Source organism: Amblyraja radiata, chromosome 32 (assembly GCF_010909765.2).
Source record: "Amblyraja radiata isolate CabotCenter1 chromosome 32, sAmbRad1.1.pri, whole genome shotgun sequence".
Classification (NCBI taxonomy): domain Eukaryota; kingdom Metazoa; phylum Chordata; class Chondrichthyes; order Rajiformes; family Rajidae; genus Amblyraja; species Amblyraja radiata.
Genome location: NC_045987.1, coordinates 271954 through 298729, shown reverse-complemented (window position 1 = coordinate 298729; position 26776 = coordinate 271954). Strand labels below are relative to the sequence as shown.

General features: G+C 43.4%; 1 protein-coding gene across 1 annotated transcript in view; it reads left to right on the top strand.

The window, feature by feature from the left end:
* The window catches only part of LOC116991080 (tubulin beta chain-like), a 32731-nt gene extending 8703 nt beyond the window's left edge, over window positions 1-24028 (top strand). Inside the window, exons 2-4 of the mRNA XM_033049424.1 lie at window positions 1583-1691; window positions 11173-11283; window positions 22938-24028. Of these exons, the coding sequence (XP_032905315.1) occupies window positions 1583-1691; window positions 11173-11283; window positions 22938-23995 (1278 nt within the window). The 3' untranslated portion in view covers window positions 23996-24028. The remainder of the gene's footprint in view (window positions 1-1582; window positions 1692-11172; window positions 11284-22937) is intronic.
* The last annotated feature ends 2748 nt before the right edge of the window (window positions 24029-26776 follow it).

Sequence of the window (26776 nt, the reverse complement as noted above, 5' to 3'; positions counted from 1 at the left end):
TAGTTGTTCACTAACTAGAATTATAGTTCAAAAGTTGAAGATAATGTTATGGAGTTAATGTGTACGATAATATTCAACGGTTTTGAACCCTATGTGAACATGGAAACCTAGGATCTCTTGACTTGGAAGGAAGTAAAATCAAAACAGAAAATGCTAAAAGCACTCTGTAGCTGAAGGCAGCACCTGTGGGAACAGAAACAATTTTCTGTTTCAGGCCGAAGAACTTTCTTCAGAACTGGGAAAGAGAGAAGCAAGTTAGTGTAAAGTTGCCGAGAGGGTCAGCAGTTTAAATCTTTCATTACTTGACTCGTCATGATTGGTGTCTTAATCTTTTCCATTGACCATGTTTTGTTGCATCGGGCAAACATTGTATTGTATTTTGTATTGTATTGTATTTTAATGACCACACAGCCAGGCTGGTGGAATTTGTTTTCAGTACAGCTCGGTACAGGTTCCAACATTTCATCAAACATTAAACTTGTAACATAGATATACATATAAACAGTTGTAGTGCAACTTTTTGAACTGGACATTTACAATTTACCTCAGAACATAACCTTTGCTGAATAGCTGAAACAACCCAGTGGTGTCCAGTAATTAGAGTTCAACTCTGCATTGCAATATTTGTGTATGTATTCTCACTGGACATCTTTTGAAATAAATTAACCTCTTCATAAATAACAATTCCTGCAGAGTGTCATCAGCCAATCATCATTTTGACTGAAGGCTGAAAGGCGATTGCTAAAGCAACTTAAGGTAACTGTATACAGGATGTTGCCCTCAGAGCTCCCACAACCATATCCATGTGTTGTAATGACTGGTTATGTCCATGTGTTGTAATGACTGGTCAACAGCTCATGACCTTCCCCAGTTCCATTACATTTGGTTCTTTGGCCCTCAGTTGTACTGAGGTGGGAAACAGATGGCCCATAAGGTGGGCAGACTGCTGGAGAGTAAATGAGAAGAGATGTGTCATAGAATCACGCAGCATGGAAACGGGCCGTTCGGCCCACTGAATCCATGCTTCATCACGGACCGATCCACATAGAGTGTACTCTGACCCGCTCATTCAAGTGGAATTTTATCATTTACCCTTTGAGAGAAAGTGACTTTTTAGTTGCTCTTGCCTGTTATTGCAAAGGTGAGAACATTGTTGTACATTGTTACTTGCTGAGTGTTTAATGAAGAAAGCTTTTTGATCTTTTTCTTTCCCAATTCCATGTTTATTTTTTTAAAGCTATTTCCTTAACGAGTCCAGCATCTGGTCTCAATCCCCCAATCAGATATTCTGGCTGGAATGGGCAATACTTAGTGGTAAACTGACCAAACTATATCTCCACCATATTTAGCATATGCTGCATTAGTTGGTCTTAGAAAGTTGAAGAATACTCAGATTGTTTCATTCGTTCAAGTGGGCTCTGTTAAGAATGTACCAAAAAAGAGTAAAATTGCTCAGGGGTCTGAAATGAAAGTACAGTGTCTCCAATTAATTAATGATGGTGCCCATGCATACTTGATCTAGTCCTCTTAAACGTGTATTAGTTATTTATATTTGTTAATGTTGACTTTATACTTTTTTTAGTTCTGGGAAGTTATCAGTGACGAGCACGGCATCGACCCTACTGGAACCTACCACGGAGATAGTGATCTCCAGCTGGAGAGAATTAATGTCTATTATAATGAGGCGACAGGTATTCATTGGCATCTTTTTACACCTTTTAGGCTGTATAATATGAATAAGAATGATGATTACTCCCAATATCACATCCAACAATCAATCCCACAGTTTTAAAATTCTATGTAAGAAGTAGTTTTTTTCATTTTCTTTTGCCAATGGCAAATTTGATCAATTGTGTCCCATCACAAAGGTGCAAACCTTGTACTTTGGGACAATGAGGGGGAATTTCCTGAGGAATCCCTGGCTTGTGGATTGCATCAAACTGCCACAAACTTTACAAAGATTATTGTTAGCACTTGCTTTGAAAAGATATGCCAGGTATTAAAATGTCTTCTCTTGCCAAAACAGTTCCATATCACAGGAACGTTTTTGTAATTAATGCACATTGGGAAATTATAAACATTGATAACTTGCTTAATTGTCTGTTGTTTATATGGAAACACAAACCAACGCAGAACCCGTCCAAGTTCAGACAGGTGTGGTGAATATGTGAATCCACCAAGCTGACAAGAGGAATAATCTGGGGACATTTTGCTGCTTTCTAACTGCTGATTGGCCTTCACCTGCATAACCTCACCCCCATCTGGTGTGCAGGGAAATAAAATAGTGAGTGCTGTCTACTTCACTATCCCTCTGGTCTATGTGAAGCTTTTATTACGGGATAGGTTTGCTATGAAACAACCTGTACCCACTGCATGCAATACAATCAGACGTGACCACCTAGCACTGAGGAATGTGTGTTTTCGGCATTCACTTACCTGTGAAGCTCATTGCAGCTCCATATTTAGAGACTTGGGCTTCCACTCCCTGCTCCATGGTCCCAGATCAATAGAACTCTAGCTGTGAATTTGTCCAATCTTCAGTAACTCTTTGCCTCCTCGCTGTTGTGGGCATGAACTCCAACACCCAAGATCATTGCCACCTTGACGCTTGGGCCGTGAGTGTAGGGAATTCATCTCAAGCCTCTGCATATCCTAAAACTATAGAAACATGATTATCTATGTACAAAGCTTCCACTTCAGGCATGAGGCTCTGAGAATAGGTTTCAGATTAAAACCTCTTCGTGTTCATAAATGCTGAGAATCTGTTACCCTAACCAGATATGTGAGTGTTTACAGATACCTGGAAAAACAAAAAAAGATTATAAATTCTCTGCAGGTTGGGCAACATTTACGTGGAGAAAAACACAATTAATGTTTCAGATAAATGACCTGTAATGAAATATAAGAAACTTTAGAAGTCAAAGATGTGTTAAGTTGCTGAGGGGGGGGGGGGGGGGGGGATGAATGCCCCTACAATGAATGCTAGATAGCAAAATTGAAAATAGTGGCAAACATATTAACGTAAAATAATGGAATAACCGAATAGGGTAGAGTTAACATTTTTTACCTCTGGGACTGGGCTGTGAGAGAATGGATTGGTTAAGGAGGCTGATAGCAGTGGGAAAGAAGCTGTTCTTGAGTATGGTTGTTGGCGCTGGAAAACTGCCCGTATATTCTCGCAGTAAGCTGAGGAGAGCAAAGAGAATGGCCAGGGTGGGTCAGGCATCCCTGACGATCGATACCTCCAGCCTTCCTGATGCAACGCTCTGTGAAGAGGGACAGGATGGAAGGAAGGTCCGAGACTGATGGACTGGGCTATGTTCACCACTCTGCAGGTCGAAGGCAGACCAAGTGCCAGACCAGGCTGGGATGCATCTCATCAGAATACCTTGTATAACACATCTGGAGATTCAAGATCATATTTTGTGGACACGCTAAACCGCAATACACCTGAGAGGAAATACACCGGTGTGATTTGTTGTGAGGTTGCTGCTCTCATGGATGCCAAGGCTCACTGCATTGGTGTGAGGTTGCTGCTCTCATGGATGCCAAGGCTCACTGCATTGGTGTGATGGGACAAGCTGAGGTTGCTGCTCATATGGATGCCGAGGAACCTGAAGCTGTCGGCCATCTCTACAGCAGCAATGTTGATGAGAATATGGTTGTGTTCACCCCTTTTTCTTCTCTAATTCAACAACTTATTCTTTCATCTTGCTGTCATTGATGTCTGGGAAGCTCCAAGCCACAGGAGGTTTGATCAGCCTCGACTCCGGAGTCCGATCGCCCGGCGCGGGGAGCTGAGATCCCCCCGATGCAGGAGCTTGATCGACCGCCGGTTGTGGGAGCCAAGATCGCCCCGACAACGGAAGGTTCGAGTGCCCCGACCGCGGGAGAACAAAGAAGGGAAGAAGGTTGAACTTTTGTTTTGCCTTCCATCACTGTGAGGAATGTGGGGGAGTCGCTGTGGTGGATGTTCATGTTAAACAATTATTTGGGTGTCTTGTTGCTCTTTATTGGTATGGCTATGGCATGAATTTCACTAATTGGTACATGTGACAATAAACTCACCTTGAAACCCTTGATTAAGGGTTGTTGTTTTCCTAACACCAGGCCAGAAGATTCCCGATCCCCTTCATAGAACATAGAACGGTACGGCATTAGAACAGGCCCTTCGACCCACAGTGCCTATGCAGAACATGATGCCAAATTAAGCTAATCTCTGCCTGCACATGATCCTTATCCCTCAATTCTCTACATGCCAGCACTGTCCAAAAGCCTTTCTTGTGCTTTGTTTCATCATTGTTAATCCGGCCAACCACAGTGCTATTGTCGGTGAAATTAAAAATCAAGGTTGTAATAGGCCACACAGTTATGGTATTTAGATCCTTCATCATTTTGAATTCCTCTCAACCTGTCAAATTTCATGACCTTTAAGAAGAATTCCAGCTTCTACAGTCTATCTGCAACTGAAATCTGCCTTCCTGGCTCCATTCGACTACAACTTATCATGCACCATAGCTGGGGCCTTCACTCCCTTTTCATGCATGGACCAGAATTGGCCAAAACTCTCCATGAGATTGAAGGTTATCTCTTTACTTTTTATACATTACCTCCTTGCTCTTCATTCTTACATTCTCACACTGGAGCTGGAGAACTTTGTGGAGTTCAAGTTCTGACCTTAAGCCGCTCAGAAAGACAATCAGAAGAGTCTTCTCAGAAAAAATGACATCTCCATGGAAGCAGACATTTTATTGTTTGGCTTTGGTCCTTTGGTTTCAGTGGAACATTCATTATATGAATAGGATGATCATTTGGCATGTGCACTATCATCCTTGGCTGAGCTGCATGTGTCTGACAGACATTGAAACCTACTGCTTGGCAGACTGAAATAAAAGCCTTGATATTCTGGCTGGGGCAAAGGTGACCATAAGGACCATAATGGGACAATCACGATTGTGGGGATGGAAGCTGCTTGAATTTCAATTCATCGCCAGTTTTAATATAGAAACATAGAAAATAGGTGCAGGAGTAGGCCATTTGACCCTTCGAGCCTGTTCCTACACCTATTTTCTATGTTTCTATATTAAAATTGGCGATGAATTGAAATTCAAGCAGCTTCCATCCCCACAATCGTGATTGTCCCATTATATAATCCTTATGGTCACCTTTGCCCCAGCCAGAATATCAAGGCTTTTATTTCAGTCTGCCAAGCAGTAGGTTTCAATGTCTGTCGATCACCAATTCACACTAGTTCCATGTTATCCCACTTTCACATCTACTCCCTACACATTACAGGGGCCAATTCACCTACAATCCTGCACTTCTTTGGGATGTAGGGGAAACTGGAGGAAACTCACGCAGTCACAGGGATAATTTACAAACATCACACACACAGAGTACCCGGGATCAAGAACGAGCCTGGATCTCTGGCGTACTGATATAATAATAATAATATGATTGTTAAATACTTAGAAGATCTTTTACAAGAAAGCAAGGAATCTCCAAACATACAAAAGTAGTAGCAGGGTCTCCTTTTTGAAAAGAAACTGAAGCAGAGATTTTGTTAACACAAACCACGACATGAAGAGATCCCAAAAGGAGCTAGGAGCTTAGATGGTCAATTTCAAGGCAACCATTTTGCGTAAAATCAAGCAGTGCCACAAAGTTCAATGACCCTTTTTGGTCAAACAAGATCAATCACACCATTTACAAAATCTAATTTCATATTCTGCCTATGGGTTTTGGTGATTTGATGTTGCTCCTGAGAAGGCAGTAATGGCCCAGAGTCTACAATGTGAAGGTAGCCAGCCACTCAGTCAGTATGAGGTTGCCAGCTCCTGGATTTTGACCTGGCTGTTTTGAAGGAACAGTGAGAATCATGCAAACTGATGGTTTAAGAGTTGGTGAACATCCCACAATATTGTTTTTATTGTTCATATCACGAGTGGTGTGCAGGAGAGTGAAGTATTGTGCTACGAATATTGTTGCATCACAGTGTTGTAAGCTGTGGAACTGTCAGGATCGAGAGAAAGTGATGTGTTGTCTTGTTGCAAACCTGCCATGCACGCAACGGAGGTTCCAGGTGTGGATGATGCTTTTTAATAAAAAACCCTTGATGAGTTTCTGGAAATGGTCTCTGCCTGACATTTGGGAAGTGTGATTGTCACTAATATACTACATATCAATCCAAGCTGAAATGTTGTCATGAAATTTTGCATGTAGCCATGAATTGTTTCATTACTTAAAGAATTGCCAATTGCACTGAATTGTGTTTAAGAAGGAACTGCAGATGCTGGAAAATCGAAGGTAGATAAAAGTGTTGGAGAAACTCAGCGGGTGCAGCAGCATCTATGGAGCGAAGGAAATAGGCAACGTTTCGGGCCAAAACCCTTCTTCAGACTCAACTGTGTGTAGTCCTGAGTAGTTGGCCATATGACAGAGTCATTGATGAAGCAGCCACACATGGTTCAACCCTGAATACTGCTGTGAGGAACCTTCAACCATCATTTGGACCGAGACCATTGATCTTCAGTGATAACCATCTTTGTCAGACAAGTTATGCCACCACCTTGTATTGTGATGCTTTGTGACTTAAGATTTTCTATAAACTTTTAGTCACACTTCTGCACATTCTTAATGACAAAGGCAGCCATTCTTGCATTATATTTAGAATGCAGCTCCTATTACATCACAGTGCAACTTTTTACAGGTAACCATGCTTAAGGATGAGAGGTGTATTGCTGCACGCCTTGCCTATCTAAATTCCAATCCACCTTTAATGATCACGTTACTGGTGAATGGGTGCCACTTGATTGTTGATTCCTTCCATCACTTTCCTAATGTAAAGTCTGGTTAGATTTGTCCTTGTAGTGCACAGGGTATATCTGCCAATAGGAATCACAGTGTGACTGGAGCCACAAGAATACGTTGACGGTAACTGCTGTTTGTTCAGCAGCCCAGGGCTTCAGTATCCTGACCTGTGATCATTGCTACACCTGATCCATTCCCTGATTGTTGATCAGACGGAATGGACGGAGGGTTGACATTGGTCACGGCAGCAATCTCAGGATGTTCACTGGATCCTTCAGGTTGCATGTCGTAACAAATAAAGTTGACTTTTTATATCGCCACCATTGAGGCAATATCTCTGCCCTTCTGTAACTCTGTACCACAAACTAAATGAAGTTCACCTATTAGAACCCAGCCAGGATTCTGTACAACTCAAGTAGAACTTCTTCCCCTTTCCATTTGAACTGTGTGTATATATCTTTCATCACAAAAAGTTTATTTTGAAACTTAAATAGACTAGAGAAATCATGTATATTGAATGTATAGAATGTGTTGAGAATTTTGCATGGTTCTTTTATATTGTATATATGTTTTATTACAAATAAACTTTATTTTTTTAATTAAAAAATGACCAACTACTCCATAGCACCTTTTCTGCAATGTGTTTAGATCATGACCAACCCAGTACTACATCCTCCTAGATTGCTTTTGTAATCTTTAATATCTTTGCCAGGCACATTTCTAGCAAACTGGAGAGAATGCAACAAGTTATTTGCACTCTGAGAGCTGGCAGGAAGAGTTCTGTCATTAATCTATGGTGTGATTTAAACCCCTCCCAATGTTTCCAGAAACCTAACAATGGGAATGGCCCATTCACATCCTCTAAATTAGATCATGTATGATTTATGAATCAACTTCTGCCTTGATTCTATATCGCTTACTGTCCCAACCCAACAAAAATCTGTTCCAATTGGACTCTGGCATATTTCCATGACCGATGCCAGGCTAACTGCTCCATAATTTCCTGTTTTCTCTCTGGTCTATTAACTACCCTAAAATTGGTTGGAACTGATCCAAAGCTTACAGATTGACCACCAAGGGGCCACTTCCCTAGATACATTAGGATGCAGATTATCAGGCCCTGGGGATTTATCCAGTCAGTTTGTCTCCCACCATTCCCCTCCTGAAACTGATTTCCTTTTGTCATTTCCCTCACTAAGCACTTCTCCATCACTCCCCGCCCACTATTCCTGGGAGTCATATGCAGCTTCCATTTTGAAGACAGGACCAAAGAATGAATCTAATTGGCCAGCCATTCCCTTCTTCCCCATTATAAATCTCCCTGTTCCTGACTATAAGAGATTTACTTTTGTCTTCACATATCTATACAATCTTTTGGCCTCTGCTGAATTCCAAACTGCTCCCAATCCTCAGGTGTGCTACCTTTCCTGACATTTTTATATTTCTCTTTAGGATTAACTAATGTTAATTTATTTTGAAATCCATGGTTTTTCCTGATTTATTTCTTGTACTGAACAGGAATGAAAAACTGTTGAAATTCATCCTTGCACTCTTTAAATGCTTGTTATTGCCTATCCATTGTCCAATTTTTAAAGTAGTGTTTACAGATCTATGACAGCCAATTCGACATCATATCTTCACTGTTTATATAGATTCTGGTCAACTCTGAACCAACATCTTGAAGCAGAATTCCATCATGATAAGCCCCGCTTCCTCAACGGATCCCGCACGGTCTGCTCCCTGGGTGATCTCTTGACAACTGAGTTTAAAAGTACTTCACAAATGCACACCATAAATTCCTCCACTATGGGCCGGGGATGTAGCTGATCATTCTGGATTCTCATTTGCAGCCACAGAATCACCTGTGATTCCCCTTGTGATGGAATCCCCTATCATTAGAGCTCTCCCAGTTTATTTCCTCCCTTCCTGTACACCAGAGGCACCTGGTGCCATAAACGTGGCTGATGTAATTTAATGTAGAGATACAGCACGGAAACAGGCAGTTCAGCCTACCGAGTCCGTGCCAACCAGCAATCCCCACACACTAACATTATCCTACACACACTGGGGACAATGTATAATTATACCAAGCCAGTTAGCCTCCAAACCTGTACGTCTGTGGAGTGTGGGAGGAAACTGGAACACCCGGAGAAAACCCACGCAGGTCACGGGGTGAACGTACAAACTTGGGAATATAATGTTCCCTAGGGAGTCCTCCCCCCATCCATCCCCACCTATAGTTAGTGGTTGATGTGTGTAATGGAAAGAGCTGGTTATCCGTACAATGCCAAGAGGTGAGTGTTCCTGGGGCTCCAAGTCTGCTCCAAGTTCCCCTGTGTTGCTCCAGAGTAACATTACATGCCGAATGTGACTCTAATGCACCTTGACCCACGGTTAGGGAATCGGGGTCACCCATGCCCAGGTGTGCATCAAGGGCACCTGTGCCCAGGTGTGCTGGGTTGTACCTCCAGAGGGATGCAATGGAATCACATTTCACTCCAGAAAATTTAACTTTCAACAATGTATTGGTGAAAACCATAATGAAGCTGTTAAACGTGTAAGCTGGTGTAGTTGGTGCATCTTGGTTGGCAGGTAAGTTGGACCAGAAGACATGTTTCCATGCTCCCTGTCTCATATCCCTTTTAAGTTCTCAACGCTTCCATCAGAGGAAATAGTGTCCTTATATTTCTGTAAGAAATCTGTTCATCTAATAACTAAATCGATCAGTCTGAAACTTCTCAAGCTGAGAATGTGAGCTCTGCAATCTCTCTGAGGAACAGCCTGGCACGTATAACCCTGCGGCAGGAGCGCACACAGCTGAATGTTTGCATGGATGAAAATTAATGTCTTTCACCGGCTGTCTCTAAAGCTGGATAACCATCAGGTAAATGCAGGCCCTAGTAGCTTCCCAAAGTGAAGGCTCTGTTTATTTACATAATGGTTGTGGAAATCATTTCATTCTGATCCACTGAAAATAGATCAAATTTACCCACATTCCCCGATCTTTAAAACTTAGTTAATTGGTTATCATGCATCTCCAAAGTTGGTGCACTGATTAATGCAGCCAGCACTGTTCGGCTGATGTCATTGCTATCATCACAGACGGTCCAAGTTTAATCCAGACATGGAAATTGTGAGAGATTAGAAACATAGAAAATAGGTGCAGGAGTAGGCCATTCGGCCCTTCGAGCCTGCACTGCCATTCAATATGATCATGGCTGATCATCCAACTCAGTATCCCGTACCTGCCTTCTCTCCATACCCCTGATCCCTTTAGCCACAACGGCCACATCTAATTCCCTCTTAAATATAGCCAATGAACTGGCCTCCAACTACCTTCTGTGGCAGGGAGTTCCAGAGATTCACCACTCTCGGTGTGAAAATGTTTTTCTCACCTCGGTCCTAAAGGATTTCCCCTTTATCCTTAAACTCTGACCCCTTGTCCTGGACTTCCCCAACATCGGGAACAATCTTCCTGCATCTAGCCTGCCCAACCCCTTAAGAATTTTGTAAGTTTCTATAAGATCCCCCCTCAATCTTCTAAATTCTAACGAGTACAAGCCGAGTCTATCCAGTCTTTCTTCATATGAAAGTCCTGACATCCCAGGAATCAGTCTGGTGAACCTTCTCTGTACTCCCTCTATGGCAAGAATGTCTTTCCTCAGATTTGGAGATCAAAACTGTACGCAATACTCCAGGTGTGGTCTCACCAAGACCCTGTACAACTGCAGTAGAATTTCCCTGCTCCTATACTCAAACCCTTTTGCTATGAATGCCAACATACCATTCGCTTTCTTCACTGCCTGCTGCACCTGCATGCCTGCTTTCAATGACTGGTGTACCATGACACCCAGGTCTCGTTGCATCTCCCCTTTTCCTAATCGGCCACCATTTAGGTAATAGTCTACTTTCCTGTTTTTGCCACCAAAGTGGATAACCTCACATTTATCCACATAATTGTAATGCGGTTGTGAGATAGTGGTGGGAGAGATGGCTTAGATTACTATAGCCTTTCTAGAGCAGTCTCTTGGACTCTTTTCACAAACCTCAGTTGTGTAACTATCTTTAAAGCATCAAACTATCAATTTAAAGTATCAATGTTCTTTTGATATAGAACCTCAAACTTCCACCTTGCACTTTGAGTGCCCCACTCTAGGACTAGCTGATAGAGTCACTGCACGGACATCGCACTCAGACAGCAATCCTCCGGAGGCACTCCGCAGGAATGCTATGTACGGAAATTAATCTGTTTTTTGGATGGAATTGCAAAAAGTGATGAATTTTGGTTGAATTTCCTGTAACAAGTTTCTCGACTTTGCTATGGGCTTTGAGGGGTAATTGACATGTGTTCTGTTGGTGCAGGTGGTAAATATGTGCCTCGCGCTGTCCTCATGGATTTGGAACCTGGCACTATGGACTCTGTTCGCTCTGGACCCTTTGGACAGATTTTCCGACCTGATAATTTTGTGTTTGGTAAGTAGAGTTTGTGAGGCAAAAAGGGACTCACATTTGCTTTGCCTCTTTGACATCTTTGACCTCACAGCGAGCATCATAATAAACATTTACTGGGATACTGGGGCTGTTTCCATACAGGTGGTTGGGCATTTGGTTTAATTTTGGGAGCAGTTTAAGAGATGGAGGCACTGTGCATCCACCTCACTGCCCTCGGGACAGGCTTCAATTCTGACCTTGGCTGCCTTCCATGTGTGGTTTCCTCACACATCCCAAACACGTGCTGGTTGGTAGGTTTATTGGCCATTGTAAATTGTTTATAGTTTATGGTTTATAGACTACAGGTCAGCGTTCAATACCATCATCCTCTCCAAGCTGGTTGCCAACCGTCCGGACACCAAGTGGCGATCGGTGTTGCCTTCCGGTCGCGAGGGGGGCCCCCGGTGGGGGTCCCTCTACGCAGGGATTCTCCCCCTCTACATTGGGGACCTGGGGTGGAGGGTATTGCACCGAGGTGTTCCCTGCAACCTGCTTCTCTTGCGGTTCACAGACTCGCCAGCCGCCTGCCACTTTTGCGGGCTGGAAGAGTCTGTGTACCACGTGTACATGGAGTGCGTGAGGCTGCAGCCACTGTTTGAATATCTAAAGGGGCTGCTCCTTGCCTTCTGGCTGCATTTTTCACCCACCATCCTCATCTTTGGACACCCTGTGCGTAGGGGAGAGGGTAGGGCTGAAGATGTCCTGGTTGGGTTGCTCCTGGGCCTGGCCAAGCTGGCCATCCGCGAGTCACGGCGCCAGACGGTGGAGGGCTCTACCCGAGCCAGCTGCCTGCCCCTTTTCCGGGGTTACGTCCGTGCCCGGGTGGGATTAGAAAGGGAATACGCCCTGTCTGCGGGCACCTTGAGGGAGTTCCGGGACCGCTGGGCTCCGCAGGGTGTTGAATGTATCCTCAATAAGGATTGTATCATAGTTGTATAGTAGTTTATTATGGATACATGTTTGTATTGTATTATGGTGGTGGGTTCTGGCTTGTTTTATTGTAGTGTAATATTATTTTTAATAATTGAATAAATTTTTTGGTGGGGGGGGGCGGAAAAAGAAAAAAAAGCTGGTTGCCGGGCTCACGGAACTGGGTCTCTGCGCATCCCTCTGCAATTGGATCCTCGACTTCCTCATCCACAGAACACAATCAGTTCGAATTGGTAGAAGCACTTCATCCTCAGTAACAATTAGTACGGGAGCACCTCAAGGCTGTGTGCTCAGCCCCCTCCGTTACTCACTCTATACACATGACTGTGTAGCCAGACATAGTGCGAACTCCATCATCAAGTTCTCCGACGACACCACTGTTGTTGGACGAATCACAGATGGTGATGAGTATAGAAGTGAGATCGACTGATTGACCAAATGATGCAGCACAACAACCTGGCTCTCAACATCAGTTAAACCATGGAACTGATTGTGGACTTTGGTAGGGGAAGGATGAGCACCCACAATCCTGTTTACATCAAGGAGAGGTGTCAAAAACTTCAAATTCCTGGGTGTGCATATTTCTGAAGATCTCTCCTGGACCTAGCACACTGATGCAATTATAAAGAAGGCACATCAGTGACTCTAATTCCTGAGAAGATTACCAAGATTCGGCATGTCGAAGAGGATTTTCCTGAACTTCTACAGGTGCACAGTAGAGAGCATGCTGACTGGTTGCATCGTGGCCTGGTTCGACAACTTGAACGTCCAGGAGCGGAAATGACTGCAAAACGTTGTGACCACTGCCCAGCCAATCACCGGCTTTGACCTCACCACCATCGAAGGGATCTATCGAAGTCGCTGCCTGAAAAAGGCAGCCAACATCATTAAAGACTCACACCATCCTGGGCACACACTCATTTCACCATTGCCATCGGGAATAAGGTACAGGAGCTTAAAAACTAACGTCCAGGCTCAGGAACAGCTTCTTCCCTACGCCTATCAGGCTATTGAACACTACAACAAATAAGTTCTGAACTGCAACAGACTATTATTATTGCACTATATTTGTTATTTATTGAGTATGTGTGCATGTGTATACACACACTGAACTTATTTTTCTCCCATTATGTACTATGTTTACATATTCTGTTGTGCTGCAGCAAGTAAGAATGTCATTATCTGGGACACCTGACAATAAAACATTCTTGACTCTTGTCTAGGTAGACGGTGGTAACATCAGGAGCGGGTTGGTACTGGGCATGCATGAAAATCTAGTTTACAGAACAGGTGGGGAAATTAGATTATGGGATCGCTTGGAGAGCTGGCATAGATTCGATGGGCTGAAAAGCCTCCTGGTGCAATCAAGAAACACGAATTAACAGCTCGGTTAAAAGTCCAATATACAGTAAGAATTCTCAGCTAATGTTATTTTAATACCATTGAATTGAAGACTGAGCAGGAAATTTAGGACTTAACTAGGCTAAGTGGGACCCGTTGGGTCCCAGCATCACACGGGAGGGCTGGTTCCCCCAACACAATATTCCACCTCTCCACCAATTCCAATATTGGTGGCTAGTGGGGGGGGTGGGTTTCTGGAGCGCTAGTATGGGTGATGTCGGCTGAAGGGACTGGTTTCCAGAGGGCTAGTATGGATATTGTGGGCCAAATGGATTCTTGGGCAGGCGGCTCAGTCACTCAAGCCCGTTGTGCTGGCAGGTCACTCACAGCTGGTGGGTTGACAGTTGACACACAGCTATTCCTTGAAATTCCATTTCAAGCTGGGTGCAAGGTCACCAAATATTAGTGCAGTTTCTTACCACTTTAAGCAGGGTGCAAGGCTACCAAATTCAAGTGCTGTTTCATACCATTTCAAGCAGGGTGCAAGGCCACTAAAGAAAGCAAGCCATGACCTCTCCCTCTTCCATCTTGCAGAGATTGAACCACGCCCACACTTCTGGGTTTTATAGTCCCTCCCCCCCTCCCACCAGAAGGGACGTGGCTTTCATGGCGTGATTGACAGGAGAGAGAATCTCAACATTTGTTAAACATTAATAACTCTTACTTTTCATCGATGAGAAACATCCTCGGCACCTGATGAGCGGAGGGGGACTCTCTGAGTAAGATGGCCAAAAATCACAGCCGTACGTGGTAGCGTTGTTTCTAAAATCAATATAAAGCGCAAACAGGAAGTGGTCAAGATTAGACTTTTAATTATCTAGAAGGCAAGGCAACATTAATTAGGCAAGGCAACTTTAATTAGGCAACACAGCTTTAGCATTTCTAAACCAAAGGCAACACAGCTGTAGCATTTCCAAACTATAATTTCAAACCACATGAAGGGCACTGACAGGTCAGTAAAGTCACTCACAGTTTAGTAGACATGTGTTCAGTGTTATTCACAGCTCAGACTGAGAGACGTGACCCTCTCGCTCCCCCATTTTGCAGAGATTGACTGAGACACTCAACACTTCCGGGCTTTATAGTCCCTCCGGAAGGGGTGTGGCCTTCAGGAGAGTGAATCTCAACATTTTTTAAACACTAATAACTCTTTTATTTTTCATCGATGGGAAAAATCCTCTTGTCCTGCACAGCGGAGGGGGACTCTCTGAGTAAGATGGCCAAAAATCACAGCTGTAAGTAGCAGTGTTTTTTCTAAAATCAATATACAGAACAACAGGAAATGGTCAAGATCAGACTTTTAGTAATATAGATATCAATCTCCTGCTGATCTGAATTATTCTGAAATATTTCCTGTCCTTGTTTGGTCATTGTATTAAAAGTGCACTAAATCACAGACTGCAACAAATCTCAACCAACCAAGTACAAACCTTCTCAATCTTGGTTCCTTGTTCCGTTTACTGGCAATTCTTTAGTTTGTTCTGTCAAAGGAAGGTTAGAAATGCATTCAGATATAACCATATAACCATATAACAATTACAGCACGGAAACAGGCCATCTCGGCCCTACAAGTCTGTGCCGAACAACTTTTTTCCCTTAGTCCCACCTGCCTGCACTCATACCATAACCCTCCATTCCCTTCTCATCCATATGCCTATCCAATTTATTTTTAAATGATACCAACGAACCTGCCGCCACCACTTCCACTGGAAGCTCATTCCACACCGCTACCACTCTCTGAGTAAAGAAGTTCCCCCTCATGTTACCCCTAAACTTCTGTCCCTTAATTCTGAAGTCATGTCCTCTTGTTTGAATCTTCCCTATTCTCAAAGGGAAAAGCTTGTCCACATCAACTCTGTCTATCCCTCTCATCATTTTAAAGACCTCTATCAAGTCCCCCCTTAACCTTCTGCGCTCCAGAGAATAAAGACCTAACTTATTCAACCTATCTCTGTAACTTAGTTGTTGAAACCCAGGCAACATTCTAGTAAATCTCCTCTGTACTCTCTATATTTTGTAGACATCCTTCCTATAATTGGGGGACCAAAATTGTACACCATACTCCAGATTTGGTCTCACCAATGCCTTGTACAATTTTAACATTACATCCCAGCTTCTATACTCAATGCTCTGATTTATAAAGGCTAGCATAAGCTTTCTTTACCACCCTATCTATATGAGATTCCACCTTCAAGGAACTATGCACGGTTATTCCCAGATCCCTCTGTTCAACTGTATTCTTCAATTCCCTACCATTTACCGTGTACGTCCTATTTTGATTTGTCCTGCCAAGGTGTAGCACCTCACATTTATCAGCATTAAACTCCATCTGCCATCTTTCAGCCCATTTTTCCAAATGGCCTAAATCACTCTGTAGACTTTGGAAATCCTCTTCATTATCCACAACACCCCCTATCTTGGTATCATCTGCATACTTACTAATGTTGTGCTAATGGGATACTTCTTCAATGTCCTTCAATGAAAACTGTTATAGAAATATAGAAAATAGGTGCAGGAGGAGGCTATTCGGCCCTTCGAGCCAGCACCGCCATTCATTGTGATCATGGCTGATCGGCCCCAATCAATAACTCGTGCCTGCCTTCTCCCCATATCCATTGATTCCACTAGCCCCTAGAGCTCTATCTAACTCTCTCTTAAATCCATCCAGTGATTTGGCCTCCACTGCCCTCTGTGGCGGGGAATTCCACAAATTCACAGCTCTCTGGGTGAAAAAGTTTTTTCTCACCTCAGTCTTAAATGGCCCCCCCCTTTATTCTAAGACTGTGGCCCCTGGTTCTGGACTCGCCCAACATTGGGAAAAAATTTCTTGCATCTGGCTTGTTCAGTCCTTTTATAATTTTATATGTTCTATAAGATCTCCCCCTCATCCTTCTAAACTCCAGTGAATACAAGCCTAGTCTTTTCAATCTTTCCTCATATGACAATCCCGCCATCCCAGGGATCAATCTCGTGAACCTACGCTGCACTGCCTCAATCACAAGGATGTCCTTCCTCAAATTAGGAGACCAAAACTGTACACAATACTCCAGATGTGGTCTTACCAGAGCCCTATACAACTGCAAATGAACCTCTCTACTTCTATAGTGAAATCCTCTTGTTATGAAGGCCAACATTACATTAGCTTTCTTCACTGCCTGATGTACCTGCACGCCAACTTTCAGTGACTGGTGTACAAGGACACCCATGTCTCTCTGTACCTCCCCCTTATCTAACCTAACCCCATTGAGATAATAATCTGCCCCCTTGTTTTTGCCACCAAAGTGGATAACCTCACATTTATCAATATTATACTGCATCTGCCACACATCTGCCCACTCACTCAACCTGTCCAGGTCACCCTGCAGCCTCTTAACATCCTCTTCACAGTTCACACTGCCACCCAGCTTTGAGTCATGTGCAAACTTGCTAGTGTTGCTCCTAATTCCCTCTTCCAAATCATTAATATATGGTAAACAGTTGCGGCCCCAACACCAAGCCTTGCGGCACTCCACTCGCCACTGCCTGCCATTCTGAAAAGGACCCGTTCACTCCTACTCTTTGCTTCCTGCCTGCCAACCAATTTTCTATCCACGTCAACACCCTACCATGTGCTCTAATTTTAGTCACCAGTCTCCCGTGCGGGATCATATCAAAGGCTTTCTGAAAGTCTAGATACACTACATCCACTGGCTCCCCTTCATCCATTTTACTTGTCACATCCTCAAAAAATTCCAGAATACTAATCATGATTAGTCAAGCATGATTTCCCTTTCATAAATCCATGTTGACTTGGACTAATCCTTTTACTGCTATCCAAATGCCCCATTATTACCTCTTTAATAATTGAGTCCAGCATCTTTCCCACCACCGAAGTCAGGCTAACTGGTCTGTAATTCCCTGTTTTCTCTCTCGCACCTTTCTTGAAAAGTGGGATAACATTAGCAATCCTCCAATCCACAGGAACTGATCCTGAATCTGCTGAACATTGGAAAATGATCACCAATGCATCCACTATTTCTAGAGCCACCTCCCTGAGGACCCTGGGATGCAGACCATCAGGCCCAGGGGGATTTATCATCCTTCAGTCCCATTAGCCTACCCAATACTATTTCTCGCCTAATGAAAATTTATTTCAGTTCCTCTACCCCCTTAGATCCTCTGTCCTCCAGTACTTCTGGGAGATTGTTTGTGTCATCCTTAGTGAAGACAGATCCGAAGTACCTGTTCAACTCTTCTGCCATTTCCTTGTTCCCCATAATAATTTCACCCATGTCTGCCTTCAAGGGACCCACATTTGACTTTGCTACTCTTTTTCCCTTAACATATCTAAAGAAGCTTTTACTGTTCTTCTTTATATTCCTGGCCAGCTTCCCCTCGTACTTCATCTTTTCAGCCCGTCTTGCCCGTTTTGTTTCCTTCTGTTGTCCTATGAAAGTTTCCCAATCCTCTGGCTTCCGGCTACTCTTTGCTGTGTTATACATCTTTTCTTTTAGTTTTATTCTATCCCTAACTTCTATTGTCAGCCACAGTTGCCTCCTACTCCCCTTAGAATCTTTCTTCCTTTTTGGAATGAAATGATCCTGCGTCTTCCGGATTATGACCAGAAATTCCTGCCATTGCTGTTCCACCGTCATTCCTGCTAGGATCCCTTTCCAGCCTACCTTGGCCAGCTCCTCCCTCATGCCTTCATAGTCCCCTTTGTTCAACTGCATCACTGACATTTCCGATTTAACCTTCTCCTTCTCAAATTGCAGATTAAAACAAATCATATTATGATCACTACCTCGACTCACTCTCCCGGAAGAAACTACAACGCATTATAAACAGAGCTTCCAAAATTATTGGCTTACCCCTTCCATCACTTGAATCACTCTACCATAAACGGACACTTCACAAAGCCCGCAAGATCATCACTGACCCCACTCACCCTGCACACTATGCCTTTCAGCTACTGCCCTCTGGGAGGCGTTACAGGTCAATTGCCTCCAAAACAACCCGTTTCAAAAACAGTTTCATTCCTACCGCAATTAACTTTTTAAACTCCGTACGGTGAGGAAATACGAATAAGCGTGGCCCTTATGTATTATGAAATGTGTCTGTTTGTATGTATATCTACGTTACGAGTTGAATGTTTGATGAAATGTTGGAACCTGTATCGAGCTGTACTGAGAACAAATTCCACCAGCCTGGCTGTGTGGTCATTAAAAGAAAAAAAAAAAAACAAAAAAAAAAAATACCTCCATGCGGTTCCCTTACCTCTAGTTCTCTTATCTCTTATCTCTTATCTCACGGCCTGAGAAAAAGAAGATTGCTTTAGCCTCTGGCATTATTTTTTGTTGAGTTTAGAGAGACAACGAGGAAACAAGCCCTTTGGCCCACCGAGTCTGCACCAACCAGATCGCAGCCGAAGAACTGGCTCCAGTTTTGCAGTTCATTTTCCAACAATCGTTTGACTCAGGTGATGTTCCGCTGGATTGGAGGAAGGCTAACATCGCTCCTCTCTTTAAGAAGGGTTCAACCACCAACCCAGCGAATTATCGTCCTGTTTCATTAACAAGTACTTGCTGCAAATTGCTGGAGCATTAAATTGATAGTAATCTGATGCGACACGTGAGCAAACATAACATTCTTGCTGACAACCAACATGCATTTAGGAGGCATAGATCATGTGAGTCTCAGTTTATCCTGACGATAAATGACCTGGCCAAGCACCTTGATAGTAACGTCATCACGGATTTAGTAGTGCTGGACTTTTCTAAAGCATTTGATGGCATCCTACACCAGAGACTGCTTCGGAAGCTTGACTTCTATGGTATTCGTTCCAACACGAAACGATGGATTTCCAGTTTCCTGACAAAACGTCTTCAGCGTGTGTGTGTGAACGGAAAGAGCTCCAATTGGCATCCAGTGTTGAGTGGTACACCACAGGGCACAGTACTTGGCCCACACCTATTTTTGCTTTACATAAATGACATCCATGAAAAAGTCGCAAGTACGACCAGACTATTCGCTGATGATTGTTTGCTGTACCATCCAATTAAGTCAGCTGATGATGAAGATGCTCTCCAAAAGGATCTCGATACTATGGTTGAGTGGTCACAACAATGGGGCATGCAGTTCAACCCTTCCAAATGTGAAACTATGCGTGTCACCAGAAAGAGGAATCCAGGCGAAACATCTTACAATATACTTGGTACCACCCTTGAAGAATCCAAACAAACCAAGTATCTTGGCATCAAATTGCAGAATGATCTGCGTTGGAATGGTCAGACTCATCATGCAACGATGAAAGCAACAGGTGTCCTAAACTTCCTGAGGCACAACTTTCATCATTGTTCAACTTCTGTCAAGGAGAAGCTATACTTCACCCTCGTTAGACCTCATTTGGACTACGCAGTTACAGCATGGGACCCATACACAAATAAAAACATTTCTTCCATCGAACGTGTCCAAAGACAGGCAGCTCGATTTGTTACTAACACCTATGAGAGAGAAGCGAGTGTCACCAAACTTCTGAATTCTCTGGGGTGGAACCCTCTCCAAGATAGACGTGAAGCTCACTACAAGACCTACACCAAACCCAAACCAATTAGGAGCAGACGAGGGCATTCGATCCAATTTGTGATCCCAGCTACAAAGACAGATGTGTACAGTAATTTGTTCTTCCCCTGCACAATTAAAGCATGGAATAATCTCCACCCAACTATAGTTACCCAACCAGATGCAACTAAATTTAAAGTAGCTCTTTCTTCCCAATAACCCTTTCTGGCTTAAGCCCTCCCTTCACCACCTCCGGTTTAAATTCTACTTGGAATATTTTGGAGGACCAAGAAACCAAGAACCAAGAACCAGCAATCCCCGCACACTAACACTATCCTACAAACACTCGGGACAATTAACACTTATACCAAGCCAATTCATCTACAAACCTGCATGTGGGTAGAAACTGAAGATCTCGGAGAAAACCCGCACGGTCACGGGGAGATCATACAAACTCTGTACAGACAGCACCCGTAGTCTGGATCGAACCCGGGTCTCTCAGCAACTCTACCACTGTGCTACTGTACCGCCCATTGTATTCTAGAAATTATTTCAAGGTAGATGCCTCATATTTAACCAGATACGAGTCTATTGCCATTTTACAATTATTTTGGTGCCAGAATCCGAGCTGCCCTCAAGTTGATACTGTTTATGTTTCTTCAAGATAATTATTCTTACAAAAAGATTGAAATATTGAAAAACAGCATCAGAATAATACCAGAGGTTGCACTCCTGTTCATAAAATCCTAAGATAAAATGACTCATTTTATATCTTAGGTGATTATTTTCCAATGTTCAATAGATTCAGGAATTGAGGATCAGTTCCTGAATCTATTGAAGGAACAGTGGATTGGAGGATTGCTAATGTTATCCCACTTTTCAAGAAAGAAACGAGAGTGAAAACGGGGAATTACAGACCAGTTAGCCTGACTTCGGTGGTGGGAAAGATGCTGGAGTCAATTATTAAAGAGGTAATAATGGGGCATTTGGATAGCAGGATTAGTCCAAGTCAACGTGGATTTATGAAAGGGAAATCATGCTTGACTAATCTTCTGGAATTTTTTGAGGATGTGACAAGTAAAATGGGTGAAGGGGTGCCAGTGGATGTAGTGTATCTAGACTTTCAGAAAGCCTTTGATAAGATCCCGCACGGGAGACTGGTGACTAAATTTAGAGCACATGGTATTGGGGGTAGGGTGTTGACATGGATAGAAAATTGGTTGGCAGACCGGAAGCAAAGAGTAGGAGTGAACGGGTCCTTTTCAGAATGGCAGGCAGTGGCGAGTGGAGTGCCGCAAGGCTCGGTGTTGGGGCCGCAACTGTTTACCATATATAGTAATGATTTGGAAGAGGGAATTAGGAGCAACACTAGCAAGTTTGCGGATGACACAAAGCTGCGTTGCAGTGTGTGCTGTGAAGAGGATGTTAGGAGGCTGCAGGGTGACCTGGACAGGTTGAGTGAGTGGGCAGATGCGTGGCAGGTGCAGCATAATATAGATAAATGTGAGGTTATCCACTTTGGCGGCAAAAACAAGGGGCCAGATTATTATCTCAATGGGGTTAGGTTCGGTAAGGGGGAGGTGCACCGAGACCTGGGCGTCCTTGTACACCGGTCACTGAAAGTTGGCTTACAGGTACAGCAGGCAGTGAAGAAAGCTAATGGAACGTTGGCCTTCATAACAAGAGGATTTCAGTATAGGAGTAAAGAGGTTCTTCTGCAGTTGTATGGGGCTCTGGTGAGACCACATCTGGAGTATTGTGTACAGTTTTGGTCTCCTAATTTGAGGAAGGACATCCTTGTGATTGAGGCAGTGCAGCGTAGGTTCACGAGATTGATCCCTGGGATGGCAGGACTGTCATATGAGGAAAGATTGAAAAGACTAGGCTTGTATTCACTGGAGTTTAGAAGGATGAGGGGGAGATCTTATAGAAACATATAAAATTATAAAAGGACTGGACAAGCTAGATGCAGGAAAAATGTTCCCAATGTTGGGCGAATCCAGAACCAGGGGCCACAGTCTTAGAATAAAGGGGAGGTCATTTAAGACTGAGGTGAGAAAAAACGTTTTCACCCAGAGAGTTGTGAATTTATGGAATTCCCTGCCACAGAGGGCAGTGGAGGCCAAATCACTGGATGGATTTAAGAGAGAGCTAGATAGAGCTCTAGGGGCTAGTGGTGTCAAGGGATATGGGGAGAAGGCAGGCACGGGTTATTGATAAGGGACGATCAGCCATGATCACAATGAATGGCGGTGCTGGCTCGAAGGGCCGAATGGCCTCCTGCACCTAGTTTCTATGTTTCTATGACTCCATTTGGCTCATAATGTCACTGCCAGCAGCTGTTTGAAGAATATGACTGGTTTAAAAGTCACATGCTTGCTATTTTACCTGTGTTCTGAAAGTCACTCCACTCTAGGTACATATCTGGTTGATTTTAATTTGCAAATCTCCATTAAACGAACCCTGCAGTTTTGCTTATTTTAAAACACGTAAACCTGGACGGCAGGTTTATGGACATCTGTAAGATTGCTGAGAGGTCCCTTTGGGTCATTGATGAAGCAAAACTCGTGCAGTCATTCATCCTCCATTCGATTCCTGCCAGTCATCAATGATATCAATGACACCAGTAAGATCATACAGAGAGGCACCAGCTTTAAACGTGGTATCCTGGTAATGTTACACTGCATTACCAAAGAACACAACCCAGCTTTAATGTTCTACTACATAGGACTTGTAGGAATTTAACGTGTTCTCATTTCTTGCAGGTCAGAGTGGTGCCGGTAATAACTGGGCTAAAGGTCACTACACTGAAGGTGCTGAATTGGTTGACTCTGTTCTGGATGTGGTGAGGAAGGAGGCTGAGAGTTGTGATTGTCTTCAAGGCTTTCAACTCACCCACTCACTAGGTGGTGGTACTGGTGCTGGCATGGGTACACTCCTCATCAGTAAGATTCGAGAAGAATATCCTGATAGAATCATGAACACTTTTAGTATTGTGCCCTCACCTAAAGTATCAGACACTGTAGTAGAGCCTTATAATGCAACTCTATCTGTCCATCAGCTCGTGGAGAACACTGATGAAACTTACTGCATTGATAATGAGGCTCTTTATGACATCTGTTTCCGTACCCTTAAACTGACAACTCCTACTTATGGTGATTTAAACCACCTTGTGTCTGCTACCATGAGTGGCGTCACAACCTGTTTGAGATTCCCTGGGCAGCTCAATGCTGACTTGCGAAAACTAGCTGTAAACATGGTTCCCTTTCCCCGTCTGCACTTCTTTGTGCCAGGTTTCACTCCTTTGACCAGCCGTGGTAGCCAGCAGTACCGTGCTCTCACAGTACCTGAGCTTACCCAACAGATGTTTGATGCCAAGAACATGATGGCTGCCTGTGACCCTCGGCATGGCCGTTACCTGACAGTTGCTGCTGTTTTCCGTGGCCGTATGTCCATGAAGGAGGTTGATGAACAGATGCTGAATGTACAGAATAAGAATAGTACCTATTTTGTGGAGTGGATTCCCAATAATGTTAAGACTGCTGTTTGTGACATCCCACCTCGAGGGCTCAAGATGTCTGCCACATTCATTGGCAATACAACAGCCATCCAAGAGCTGTTTAAGCGTATCTCTGAGCAGTTTACTGCTATGTTCAGAAGGAAAGCTTTCTTGCATTGGTACACTGGCGAGGGCATGGAAGAGACTGAATTTACTGAAGCTGAGAGCAACATGAATGACCTGGTGTCTGAGTATCAGCAATACCAGGATGCCACATCTGGAGAAGAGGCTGAAGAGGAAGAATTAGGCGGAGAAGAAAATTAAGATATATATTGTGCATTTTGCCTATTGCCATTCTGCACTTTTTTGTTTTCATATCAAATGCTACTTTTAAAAGGAATAAATTTAAATAATTGCAGTACAGTTTTGTTTGAAGTGTTGTTTACAAAGTTAATACCTGCGTTGTGCTATTTAATGGGAAACCCTCAATCCCCAGATGATAATCAGTGGCCAAATTGGACATTTCAATAAAATGTAAGAAAGCTTCATGAAGTATTTAATTATATATAAAATTTGGTGCTCATCTAACATAGAAACATAGAAAATAGGTGCAGGAGTATGCCATTCGGCCCTTCGAGCCTGAACCGCCATTCAATATGATCATGACTGATCATCCAACTCAGTATCCTGTACCTGCCTTCTCTCCATATCCCTGATCCCTACAGCCACAAGGGCCACATCTAACTCCCTCTTAAATATAGACAATGAACTGGCCACAACTACCTTCTGTGGCAGAGAATTCCAGAGATTCACCACTCTGTGTGAAAAATGTTTTTCTCATCTCGGTCCTAAAAGATTTCCCCCTTATTCTTAAACTGTGACCCCTTGTTCTGGACTTCCCCAACATCAGGAACAATCTTCCTGCATCTAGCCTGTCCAACCCCTTAAGAATTTTGTACATTTCTATAAGATCCCCCCTCAATCTTTTAAATTCTAGCGCGTACAAGCCGAGTCTATCCAGTCTTTCTTCATATGAAAGTCCTGACATCCCAGGAATCAGTCTGATGAGCCTTCTCTGTACTCCCTCTATGGCAAGAATGTCTTTCCTCAGATTAGGAGACCAAAACTGTACGCAATACTCCAGGTGTGGTCTCCAAGACCCTGTACAACTGCAGTAGAACCTCCCTGCTCCTAAACTCAAACAAGAGAATCTGTTTTACTTTGAAACCATGTTGCCCATGTAACCCATCAGTGGGCTATTATGTTGTCTAGCCACTGAATGACCTTCCCACAAATCTTTCCAAACATTTTCTAGATATTTTTGGACCAGCTCTACTTAAAATCAAAGGTCAATAAAATGTGAACTGGAGCTGAGGTTTTGTTGAATGGATTGGGGGTGCCATTGCATGCAGCCAGCATTAGCAATGGCAGCTTCTCAAACAGGTGAAGTAGCTTCCTCATGGTGTAGTCAACTACATTACTCCAACAATGATCTTATGTCAGTAGGTCATGTATGATTATGGTCTTGAGTATTTCTCTGTTGGGTCAGGGTTAATTCCAAATTGTCTTCCAAGTGGTGGTAAGCCATTGCTTGCCGTTTTGCACTCTATGTTGCATTGTCGTGTAGGGAGTTTTTTCAGCCAGTTGTTACTAGTGGCACTGCTGAGCCATTTTTAGTTTTCCACACAGAGTACATTTTGTGCCCGTGCTACTCTGTTTATTCTGGCTTGATCAATATGAGGAGCACTGATTCATCAGCTAGGGAAGGATGGGAAATGGTAAACAGGGGGATGTATCCTGGCTCATGTTTGATCTGTGGAGGAACTCATGGTCAGGAGTTAGAAAGTAGAACAGTGCAGCACAGGAACGGGCCCTTCGACCCACAATGTTTATGCCGCCTAACATGATGGCTATTTAAACTGATCTCATCTGCCTGTACATGATCCATATCCCTCTATTCCCTGCACTTCTATGTGCCTGTCCAAAATTCTCTTAAACGGCACTAGCATATTTTCATCCACCACCACCACCAATGGCACTTGCCCCACACATCTCCGTTAAACTTCCCCCCTCTCACTTTATAGCTAATGGACATTTTCACCCTGAGAAAAAGGCTGATTGTCTGCCCTATCTATGCATCTCATAATTGGATATACTATTGTTGATGTTAAGGAATGGCAGAGCAACTCCCTTTGGTCTTGACTATCGCCTCTGAACCAAAATACACCCAGGGGCTGTGATTATTTTTTTAACTAAACAGATTTTATTAAAATTAATTAATTTGAACAGTATAAGTGTCATGGTCACAGTGATGGCTTGTTTGTTAGTCCACTAGATTACTGGGTTGGTATTTGGTAATTGATGGACTTGCACCAACAGTCCTTCTGGGTAACATGTTGCCAGTTCAACCTGAATGCCATTGCTTCACAAATCTTCCGACTTTAGACTCTTGACCAGATTCAAATCTTCTAACTTTGGATTCTTCTACAACCCTATCAGAGCCTGATATAGTGTCTGCATATGGCAGATATCTGATGGATTGTTTTCCAGGCCCGTGAAGACAGCAGAGTGATGGTCTGGATGTGTAAGAAGAACCCGCAGATGCTGGTTTACACCGAAGATACACAAAATGCTGGAGTAACTCAGTGGGTCAGGCAGCATCTCTGGAGAGAAGGAATAGGTGACATTCCGGTTCAAGACCCTTCTTCAAACAGTCAGGGAGAGTGAAACTAAAGGAAACCTCTAGTCTGAAGAAATGTCTCGACCCAAAACGTCACATTCCTTTTCTCCAGAGAATGAGGGGATGCTTGATACGGTTGTTGGATTGCCGTTGTACAAATGCCAATTAAGACATCCATAGATTACACAGATTATTTGTTAACAATGTGGGGTTGCATTCATAAATGAGCCATTGCCCCGCAAACATATCCCATATAGGTGTGTGTATATATGCCACGGTGCTATATTTCTGTCAGTTCGCACTCATTGACACCTTTGCTGCCTGAAGCAGATTTGAGGAAGCCTCGAGATAAATACTGTGCGTTTTACCATAGAAATCTGGTGGGATTTCATTTCATCGCACAATAGGAACAAGTGCAGAATAAG